The following is a 12,299-nucleotide window of genomic DNA, read 5'->3' on the forward strand; positions in this document are numbered from 1 at the left end:
GCAGATGTGAATTCAGCTGTGTCTAATCGCCCAGTTATTAATCTCATTGGTCCTTTGGTTTTCACTGGGAGACCGTTATTAATCTCATTGGTCCTTTGGTTTCACCGGGGAGATTAATCACCTTGCCCGGGGACCTGAAACTCAGCGTCACACTCTGCGCTGTAACCGAACTTTTCATTATTCCGCTGTGAAGATGATTAATATCCCCCCCTCCCCCACACACAATATGTTCAGATGCGTTATGGCTTTTAGATGCGGGCCGCATTAACAAACCTACGATTCATTACTCTTAAAAAAACATTATTTTAAATAACAACAACGATTACTCAGCCCGGATTAATGGGGAAATGAGTTGAGGGAGAGAAAGGTGATGAAATGGCGATTTATTTTCGGCCGTTCTGCGGTCGGCGTGCCGTGGGCCGCGGCGGCTCTCCTGAAGCCCGTTGACGGGCGGGGCGGCGGGATTGATTGATGGGTCTTTGGGCTCGGCGAGCCTCCGCGAGGGGCAGACACTTGGCGGGTTTGTGCCATGGCGAGCGGGAGGGGCCATCCATCACCGCACTGGGGCTGTCGTGCGCCCTCTTGGCGAAATCGGCAGCTCCGTATCGACGGAACGGCGGGCTTTGAGTACGGCTGGGGCGGGGCCGGGGAGAGAGCCATTGATTGGCCGATTTATAGAGTGCCACCGGCCTCCCTCGCCTCCCACACGAGAAGCAAGAGGACCAGCGGAGGGTCTCAAACACACAACCTCTCACACACACACAACAACCACTCATACACACACAACAACCACTCAACACACACACAAAAACCACTCAAACACACACAACAACCCCTCATACACACACAACAACCCATCATACACACACAACAACCTCTTATGAACACACAACAACCCCCATACACACAATAACATCTCATACACACAACAACTCCCCATACACATACAACAACCTCTCAAACACACACAACAACCCCCATACACACAACAACCTCTCATACACACAACAACCTCCATACACACATAACAACCTCTCATACACACACAACAACCTCTCATACACACACAACCTCTCAAACACACAACAACAACCTCTTACACAGACACAACATACAGACACAAAAACGCCTCATACAAACTAACCAAAGAGATATAATGCAATGCGAAACAAATAAAATGTATAATGAATATAACACAGTATACTTTAATATAATGACCTGTGAATGTCAGGCCCTCCAGTGTAAGGGTAAATTACTATCATATTTATTTTTGTTTTAAATCCCGATTGTGTTCTCTACTAATCCGTTAATATTTTTTTTTAAGCCCGGCTTGATGGACAAACAGAAATCAGAAAATGAGTGTGTGTGTGTGTGTGTGTGTGTAGGTAGCAAGGTAAAATAAATAAAATAAAATAAAATAAAATAAAAACCATGACTGGTCATATGAATAACTGGAAGCAGCTCTAGCTAAAACACTCAAAATAGGCTGAGTGCAAATCTCTAAACCGATCATGCCCCTCGACCTACTTCCATTTGTTTCGCTTGATTAAAAATTGTACAGCTAATTAGCAGAACCATCCTAACCCGTCAGCTGCCAATTCCCCATCTCATAATTGTACCCCTGTGGCGTTCTTTGTCTTTATGTCACACAAAAGCAAATTATAAACCGATTTCATAAAATCAATATAATAATTTCAAAGATGACACTTAACTGTAGTTAAGCCCCTCCTGCACAGGCTTTGAGGCTGAAGGACGAAAAGCCTATCCTACGCCGTCATCAGAGAACTTGGGCCTTTTCTCGGGAGCTCAAACTGTGAGATTAATCAGTCTTTACATGACAACCAAGCCCTGTTCGCAAAAAGTTGATTTCATTAGTCTTGCAAAAAAAAAAAAAAAAAACTGCATTTATTTTCCGGCCGACGAAAGGAAAAACTCTCTCACCGGGGATGTGGCTTAGCATGATAGCGTGAATTAGCATGATAATGCCGCAGATCATTTGGCTGATTAGCGGCGCGACTGCCAATCAAGCTGCAGAGAAGAGAGGGTCAGTTTAATGACGGGGTTTAAAGATTACGACCGGCTCCTCACATATTTCTGCTAGCGCACATTGCCCAAGCGTCTTTCAACGCTACCGCTAGGCATTAGCGGCTGCTCGCCCAGCCTGGATTTGCCGTTTTTTCCGGGCCTATCGATCCGATTCAAGCCCCCTCTCTGTTACTTCGACAATTCACTTGTTCTTTCCAGGAGAGATACGAGAAAGTGACCTAGCTAAGTATCCTGTAGCCCCTCGAGAAAGTGTACGCTTGTTGCCATGGAAGATATGTCTATTGTGACATCAAACCTTTATGCTTTTAAGTCATAGGGTCCTGCATGGGGCTCGATTTATCTTTCTCTCTTTCAGGCTTTCTCTCCACAGGATAAAACCACTGCCTCCTGCAAACAAGCCAAATCCCAAACCAATTAAAAATAAAGCTTGGTGCTATTCATAAATATGTTTGTATCCAGTTTTAAAGATAAAAACGGAAGAGCTGTCAGATGAGCCAATCGATGGAGCGCTCCTGTTGCGATGTGCTGTTTGCACCCTGCGGGATGGTGTTATTATGGGATGGCATTTGTCTGCCGCATTATCAGTTATCTGATGCTGCTCTAAAGCCCTTGTCTACAAATTATCTTCGAGCAGGAGCATCACTCTTCATGCCTTTGTTCCCTCACACACACACGCCTGGCTTCAGGAATATCAAGCAGCAGCCGGGCCACAGCCACGGGGCTTCTGGAACATTCTACAGGCCAGCTCCGCCGTTTTCTAGCAGTATCCATTTTTACATTACAGTCATTTAGCAGACGCTCTTATCCAGAGCAACAGGGAAGTACGGTTCCAAGTGCGAGAGTGATCACATGGATAAAAACTTGAACCCTGGTAGAATAGTCAGATAACTGACCAAGTAGCAATACCGAGAGCACCTAGAACACCACGAATAGTAAAATAATTACAGCGAAGTGCGATCATTATAGCATAATGGCTAATTATTACAGTGAGGTAGGGAGGGAAAGGTGCAGCCTTTGGTGAGTTTTCAGCCTGCGATTGAGGGATGGTCTGTTCTGACCTCCAAAGAAAGGTGACCACCTCACGGTGGTAGAATGTCCAGTAAAGCAGCACCTTAATGGATCAATGCATGAATTGAGATATGAGGGGCCATATATTGGATATATATTTATGCAATTTTGAACGTAACAAGCCATTTTTCTTTCCCCTTCAACCCTCTTCTTCTATCAGGCCTCTATCTCTCGATCTGTCTATCAGTCTGTCGCTCTCTCGCCCTTGTTGGCACTAACCCCATTTCTTCTGGAACTTGTTGTTATTCTGGTAACACACAGTGAAATTGGAGTGAGCAATACAATTCTGTTCACTAATCACTTTGTTCAAAGACGACCCGTTTAAAAGAAGAGAAGAAATAAATCTAATCGAGGGGAGTCCTGTTTCAATCCAAGAGACCAGTGAAGCTTTCAGCTTACAAAGCCCAGACCCTCTCTCCCAGTTCAGTGAGTTAACGCCTGTAGCCTGCAGCCAATAACTGGTCACCCAGTACCCCCTGGGTTTAGATCTACTACAACAGCTTCTCTCTTTTAATCTCACTCTTCCTCCTCCTCTCCCTCCCTCCCTCCCTCTCTCCCACTCCGGTTCTTTGACGTCTGCTTTTTACCACCGTGCTTCAGCACATCACTCACCATACATGCATCAAGATCAGAAGCGCTTTCTGTTTTCTGGCGTTTTCCGTCGGATTCTCAACCTTGAGATTTCTCGACCCACAAATCTCAGCTCTTGTTCTGCCCCCTGATGGGAGTGTAAACATTCACTCTCGAAGCAAATCTCCTTTTGACTCATTAAAATTCTGCCATACATCCAATCAGTCTTCTCCTGTTTGGGGAAATAATTGATATGAGCTCTGTATCGCCGTTTATTAACATATTAAGTCTCTGTTCTCCGACACTCAGCAAATTCACTCCTTAAACCTGTCTCTTTAGGGAACATGTCGGAGAGTGATCATCCAGTCTCAAGTCTGTAATGAAATATTTATTGAGCATTAATGAATGATTCATTATTTATGCTCTTGGAGGACTGAACCAATTCCATAGTGAAGCTGAAATTAATACTCACTTTATTTATTTATATTTCGGTTGATGTGATTAACTCTTTGAGTTTAGAGTGCTTTTTAAATGTAAATCTTTTAAATATTCTTCAGCATGAATATCAAATACCTCAAACAGGTGCAAATTATTGACAGAATATTTGCAAGATTTTTTTGTAATGGGTTGTTAATTGGGACGGTAGCTCTTACAGTGAAGGCATTTAAATTGTGTGAGAAAATAAAAAAAACTGTTTCCTTTCGTGGAAATGAAGTGCTACCTACTGTACTTCCATCTTGGGTCAAGCCTTAACACCATAGCCTCATCATCATCTGATGAAACGCCATTAAAATACAAGATATATACAACAACTTGCTGTTTCCACAGTTATGTTCCGCATCATACCTGCAATTGTTATAAAAAAATGGGCAATGATAAATGGCACCAAAAAAACTCCATGAAATGGGAAATTGCCTATTATTATTCTCATTTCCTTTCTTAGCAGTTCCTTTAACATATCCTTAGTATGTTAATATTTAACGTATGCATCCTTACTGTAGCTCATATTTTTTAATCGATTGAATAGGTTGGTGCAGCTTAGTGAAAATAGTGCTATCCTGCTTCAGCAGAAAGCCTGAAAGTAATTTCAGTATCGACTGTAAACACTAAAACCAATGATCTATCATTGCTGCTCTTGTTCCTGACCTATATTTTAAGCCTGACTTTTTGGAATGACCACCCCAATCTGGACATTGGTTGTGTCCAGCCAGTTAGCTTTATCCAGGCTAACTGCTGGCAACATAAACCAGCCCTCTAGGACAGGAATTGTCCAACCCTACTATTGGTAATCTTACCCAAGACCATGGTAAAGGTTTGTTGTTTGTTGTATGCTGAAGGTGGACCAGGTAAAAGTTTGTATCTTAATGATTCTCCAAACAGTTTGTTTCGGTAAGCCGATTATTTGGCGCATGTCTCTGACTTTTCTTATTTCGCTGCCTAATAATGCCTTCCTTCATTTTCATTGGCACAACTCTGGTCATCATGTTGGCACATGCCAATAACAGACTCCAAATGCAATCAAAAGCCAAGAATCAGGACTAGATACTCAAAGCTTTCTTATATCTTTCTTATATATAGAATACACCTGACTAATCAGAAACAACTGAGAAGCTAACTGTCCAATTACTTTTGGTCCCCAAAAATGTGGTCCCCTATAATTTTGATTATTTGCGTACCACCAAAGCTTCATCCACTCCATGCAGTATCATCCACTGCCCATAACTGGCAATACATAACCATGCAGTTATGATATATGATGGGTAACGTGCGCGCATTGCATTGTACGTGTGCATACACTGGAAGACATTTTAGCTCCGCCACTTGCTTTGCTCCAGCCGGGAAAGTAAGTGGCCTTATAAAAACAACAAATAAACAAGCCGGGGAGTTTGAGATAGACTCCCATTGATCCACACTCATTTATTTATGGCAGGTTCTGAATGGGCCTTTGGCCAGATGACAGCGGTATTAAGGAAGAGAGATTAGAGTTGTTTGCTTTCCAAAGCGACGTGGCAGGCATCTGGGGACACACAATACCGCCCCAAAAACCCGCGGTCAGACCAGGCAGACGACGAGGACGCCAACCTGCAGCGGTCCTTTCCGTGAAAGCCAGTCACGTCTCAGATGAATGTCTTCATCCCGAACCTGCCAGGTTTTAAGATCTTTTCTTTTTTGGTCAATTCGGCACTCTGATTCTGCTCTGAAACGAAATCGCTAATGTAACTGGTTAACCCTTGTGCAGTCTTAACATTCTGTATACTCCCCTTGTCCAAAGGGTCGAAAATGGGTCGCCTTCATTAAACCCCTAAAATAAACCCCAAAACCTATTCTTGCATGAAGAAACAACCTGTCACTCATCACAAACTTTGTCATGAAATTTCATCATTTAGGGGGTTTTCTCTGCTGTTAAACAAAGTGGTGGGTCACTTTTCACCCATTGGACAGCACAAGGGTTAATCACTGCGATAGGGCAAATGCTACAAAAGGCCCAAAAATGGAAATATGGAATCATCATTTTCTCGGAGGAAGCATTCTTCAACTATATTAAAATGTTGATGACCTTGAAGAACAGAAGGAATTCCTGGCTTGTAGTTCCTTCTTATTGCTGGACACTTTCTCCATATCTTCACTCGGACATTAAGGTCAAGTCTTAGGGAATTGTATTTTAGGATAGAAAAACAGAATACAGAAGAACTGCCTTCATATGATCAATTCTAAAAGCAATCAGTGAAATACAAAAATGTGGGCGATTTGAAGAGAGGGATGTGGGCAGTTTTGCTCCTTTACAGAAACCCGCCATTTCGGAAGAAGCAGAGTGAAAATATTGTGAACATTTGACAGCCATGTTAATTCAGTGTAATTAGCCCATGCAGTGCTGCTAATCGCATAAAAGGCAATGATAAACCCTGCGGGAGTGTTTGGCTGGATTTACCACGTGTTATAAATGAGCGTTTAAGGCCTATTTACTTGATGAGAGCTTGGGGTACGTCCAACTAAGCTTGGTCCCGGAGGTTAGTTTCAAAATATACATTTATTTCTCCATAGATTTGGATGAGAAAACTGAAATTATCGTTCCTTATTTAAACTGTGCAGTGCGAGGAGAAAAAATCTATCGACAAATCACAAGACGCCTGCATATAATCTAAGCAATTTACCGAAATTAATCATTTTTATCCTTCATTTCTTTGGGTTCAATCAACATTTATCCTTAATTTTTTTGGATTCAATCAACATTTGTCCTTGGATCCAATCAGCCTTAATTTCCCAGAATTCAATCAACATTTGCCCTTACTGAACAATACTGTAGGAAACACTCCAGGCGATGGCATTCACTGTGACCATAAAATATATCAAAAATTATATTCGATATTCTGACACCATTTGCACCTGAAATGGCTCTTTCCGCATCAAGGAGCAATGTGGCCAGAGCGGGAATTTTAATTTAAATGTAATTTTAATTTTAATATTATCCAGTCTATGACTACATTTATTTATGCTTCACCGCATCACATAAACCGTAGCCCTGCAATCGCAAACTTTCGTGGTTCCTCTCCCTCACAGCCCCGTGGCGCTCTATCGTTCTTTCCCAAATGCAGCGCTCTTCGGTGCAGCCTGCACACTGGCTTAGGTTTGACCTCTGGGACTTTCCATCTGGGTCACCTAGCAAAGGAGCGCGGCGCTAATTATAACTTCACCGGGCTCATTACCGGAGCCCGCGACCTTTGAGTTTCACCGGCGGTCCGCACCAGGTGCGTTCTCCAGGGAGAAACGTCCTTCGTCGGACACATTCTACTAAAACGTCCGTTAGCGCTACCCCACTCCCATGAAAAAGCACCCTCCTCTGCTACTTTTACAACAAATAAACAGGGGTCAAAAAGTGTTTTAAAGTTCAATTGTACTGCTTGAATACTATTCCGAATGCATTAACAACACAGAAACGCCTGTCCTGACCTGGTGGCTGCTGTGCTTTATTTAATGTATCTTTTGTTTAACCTTTAAAGTGTCGCAGTTACCCGACCCCTGTGGGAGTAACCGCAAAGAGCAACTACTTTGAATAATGCAGGCGTTGTGTGGAAGCCCTTCCCCATACAGATGCACATTGTTATGTTTAGGCTTTGGGTACTCCCAAATAGGCACACGCATTTGACAGAACGACAGCTTTTGAATTGGTACTTAACTGTGCAAAAAAATAGTCTGTTACTGCAAGTGTTTAAGCTTGGTTTATGTTTGGTTTGTCTTCATGAGATTAATCTACAGGGTCCAAGTTTTTATCTACAGTGTATGATCGCTCTAGCACTTGGAACTGTACTTCCCTCCAGGGTTTCCTGCACACTCGTGCCTGGTTATAGTTTCCACTTTGTTGTATGTCCCTCTGGATAAGTGAGCCAAATGCATGTGATGTTTGTTATTTAGCTGACACTTTTATCCAAAGAGACTTGAAGCTGATTAGACTAAGCAGGGGACAATGCCCCCTGGAGCAAAACTGGGTTAATGGCCTTGCTCAAGGGCCCAACAGCTGTGCAGGTCTTATCGTGGCTACATCGGGGATTGAACCACCGATCTTCAGGGTCCCAGTCACGTACCTTAGCTGCAACGCTACTGGCTGCCCCATAATGCAGTGCAGTAATGTGATGCAGTGGCTTAGAATTGTGTTTGTATGTGGCTGAGCAGAAAAAGCCAGATCACAGTAATCTATAGAGCCTTTGTTGTCACATATGTCTCCATGTGGTCTCACGTGCTTCTTTGGGCTTTCTCTCTGCTTGCCGTAGAAACACAATGTGTGATTATCAGCATGCCCGGGGCATCAAAGGCCACTGCTTTACAGCACAGCGTGAACGCAGCTACTGACAGCCCATGCCACCCGTTAGGCTGTGGTGAAAGGATACGTTTTAAAGGACAATAGGTGAGCCCACTTCAGAAGAAGCTTTAGTGTAAACATACGGAACACATATAGTTTGTATTTTGTCCTTTCACATGCAAAGGGGGGCAGCAACAACAACAACAACAACAACCAACACCACCAACACCAGACAAAACAAAGCAAGACTACTAAAACAAGGGCACATCACCCAATATTTTCTAGACAAAGAAAGCAAGAATATTAAAACAAAGGCACATCACCCAGTAGTATTATTATTCTTTTTAATCTTTCTCACTTCTATTTGATCTGGCCTGTTTTTGTCTTGCCCTTGCTTTAATTCATGTATTTTGTGAACCTCGTGCTCTACAGCTAGAAAGATAATGATAATGGATGATGTGCCTCCAACAGAATTTCTGAGTGCGCTCTCTCTCTGTATATGTTTAGTGTGTTTTCCGGCGGGGTCCCATTGAGATAAACATCTCTTTTGCAAGGGAGCTGTAGAGGCTGCCTGTTGACCGCGTGCTGCTGGGAAAAGTAATTTCAGCACGGAATCAGAGTCTGAAACGTCTGGTGAAGACGAACGCCCATCTTCCCATAAGGCGCTGCTATGAAGCGGCAGGGGGCAGTGTGATTGCGTTAACAGTGCGTGGTGAGAACATGGTGAGATGCATTAATGGTGAAACACTGCTTGCAGCCTAGCTGCGATTAACCAGGAGCCACCTGGGGGACCAGTAGCGGTAGGCATGCGGTTCTGATTGGTTGAAGCTATTGGTATCCAATAACATGGAATGCAGGCTGATGCCACCGGTAGGCAGTTCAATAGCAGTGGTAGTCTGGCTGCTATGCATGTTGCCTGACTATTTCCAGTATGGCGGCTCATTCTACTCCCACACAGACGTATGGGCCAGTGGGGTATTTTAGCTTCGTCATAAGGTACGTGGTCAGAGCGCCGCACCCACCTGACATCTCCAGGGTCCTCGGTGACCAGCACGTCGGTCTTGCAGCTGGCGATGGGGCTGATGGACAGCTCCATGGGCGGGACCACAAAGCTCTTACTCACCGGCAGCCATAGGCCCTGACTGAGGCTGTAGGAGGACCTGTGTGCGCAGAGGCCGGGATTCAATCAACATTTACCCTTACATTTCCTCAGATTCAACCAACATTTATCCTTACATTTCCTCAGATTCAACCATCATTTATCCTTACATTTCCTCAGATTCAACCAACATTTATTCTTACATTTCCTCAGATTCAACCAACATTTATCCTTACATTTCCTCAGGTTCAATCAACATTTATCCTTACATTTCCTCAGATTCAATCAACATTTACCCTTACATTTCCTCAGATTAAACCAACATTTTGTTAGGTTTTGTGTTTTTGCCTGTTTGCCATAGTCTCCAGCGTTTTCTGACTGATACCTGTTACGACCTGTTTCGCCCCCGACCGCCGAGTTTAGCTTATTCCTTCTGTCTGATTCTGACCCGTAGTTTTTCAACCCGTTTCTGTTTCTCAACTTTTTTTTGTTTCTTCCTGGAGCGCTAGCCCAACTTTTGCTGCGACACCCCCTCCTGGCCTGGAGCTCCAGCCCAAGACCAGCTGTGTACGTCCCTCCTGCCACTGGTGATTCAGCTGTAGCACCAAGCCTGTCCCCTTGCCTGACAGTGCCACCCACTGGTGTTCCTGCCATCCCTCATCCTCATCTCTGTTCAAGTTTATAATTGGACATTTATGTACTTTTATTAATCTGGTTTTCTATTTAAAACCATTCTTTCTACAAACCGGTGTCAACCAGCAGCAGATGGGTTCCCCTACTGAGTCAGGTTCTGCTCAAGGTTTCTTCCTGTTGCCAGGGAGTTTTTCCTTGCCACTGTTGCCCTAGGCAACCACCAACATTTATCCTTACATTTCCACAGATTCAATCAACATGTATCCTTACATTTCCTCAGATTCAATCAACATTTGTCATTGGATTTGACCTTAATTTGAACAATTGAACATAATAATTAATAAAAATTAATAAAAATAATTTTTAAGCCAAGATTTAGGCCTGAAGTCAATCAACATTTGTATCTAACTTGAGGAAAGAAATCCCCCCTCAACACAATGTTCAGTCATGTGAAAGTGAAGGGAAAAGTAAATTGAATTGAATTTGAGCCAAAGACACTTAGAAGGCTATGGCACAGAACTAAACATCGCACTGACAGCGACTGTGCAAGATAGGGCCCTCCAGCATACGGTAGGCAGGCCCCAAAGCCAAGCGTGCGAGCGCTATCACACTGAACTCTGCTATTCCGCTGTCACAACACTCATGTGAGGTAACTAGATAGGAACTGCCCATCCGGTCGGCATGCTAATTCCGAGGCTACCCCCGACAGGAACACGCGAGTGATTCGAGAGAGATGCCTTACGGAGGTTCTCTCCGCAGCCTGCCGTGTGACAGCCAGCTGTCAGGGGAAGCGGAGGGAGAGCAGAACGGCACCCATCCCAGACCACTTCATTCCCATAAGTGGAGCGCTCCGGAAAGCACGGAAGGGGCGGATGTTCGTCGAACGTCACTAATTGCAGGCTTGTTTACGAACACAACAGAACTGAACAAAAGCTGTTTTTCATAAAATACAGTAGTTATATAGAACATTGACATTAGCATGTGTTCTAGACATTCTAGCCACTCAACAAGAGCCAAATCAATCGTCAGCAGCAGTTGAAACTTTCCGTCTGTCCCCAAAACACCCACCCTCCCCACCCGGGCCATTCTGAAGAACATTCATTCATAAGAACAATCACATCCTCCATGGAACCTTGCGAGGCCATTTTATGAAATAAATGAATACTGCTTTTGTTTGATACCGTGACTGAGCTGAAAACCACTTACAGAAACAGATGGTTAAAAGTAAACTATAGCAAAGATGGAAACAGGTCACTCTGATGGGATTACAAAGTTTAGCTCTATTTAATTTGGGTTAATTTCTTCAAAAACACACTTGTGTTTAGTCACAGACAAAACAACAGTGCATTTGCGAAGAAAAAGCATTCATTTTTATGCCAAGGTAAAAGATAAAAGTTGTCTGGATACAGGTCTAAGCAGGTTGACTATTTCGCTAAATACACTTTGAATGCTGTATATTCCTACCTCATATGAATTATGAAGTTATTCTTCACTCATTAAAATTAAATCACGAAAAGCCATTTCTATGCCTGTTGCTGGAGCTGCATAGTGCAGGACAGCTTTTGTGAGTGCCAAAGTAAATTAGGCATTGTCCCTAATAGCCAACAAATCTGGCCTACACCCACCATTGTGATGTTGCCAGGATACCATGTGGCTGGCAGTCTGGGTTTGTTGCCAACGGCCGTTCAGAGATGAGCAATAGCAATGTCAAATCTCCGCCAGCAAACAACAAATCCTCTCATCTGCCAGAAGTGGCCTCGAATTGCCAATGTCTTTAAGTTTGCAGGGATTTAGCAGACGCTGTTTTTCAGAGGTGCACAATGAAAACACAAGTGCGAGGATCGGGAATCGAAATGCAGTTATTCCCTCGAGGGCAGGGGGTGCGGACTCCGTTGACAACTTTTCAACTACAATACTGGACATCAAACTAAGTGATACAAATAAGAACAAGCTACTCTTGTTGAGCTTTAAACTGCATCAGTAACAAGAACAGAAGAACCACAACAGCAACAACAATAACTACAGCAAATATCAACAGTCTCTGAAAAAACCTGTAAAGGCCAGGTAAATGCAAGAGCCATGCAGATT

The 12,299-nt window shown here is 43.5% G+C and overlaps 1 protein-coding gene across 5 annotated transcripts in view; it reads right to left on the reverse strand.

The window, feature by feature from the left end:
• Positions 1–12,299, reverse strand: part of LOC133142500 (astrotactin-2) — a 374,986-nt gene that overhangs the window by 149,127 nt on the left and 213,560 nt on the right. For all 5 annotated transcript variants that reach the window (XM_061263760.1, XM_061263759.1, XM_061263757.1 and 2 more), the window contains one exon: positions 9,502–9,639. In XM_061263760.1, the coding sequence (XP_061119744.1) occupies positions 9,502–9,639 (138 nt within the window). The remainder of the gene's footprint in view (positions 1–9,501; positions 9,640–12,299) is intronic.

This window comes from Conger conger, chromosome 12, assembly GCF_963514075.1.
Source record: "Conger conger chromosome 12, fConCon1.1, whole genome shotgun sequence".
NCBI classification, from domain to species: domain Eukaryota; kingdom Metazoa; phylum Chordata; class Actinopteri; order Anguilliformes; family Congridae; genus Conger; species Conger conger.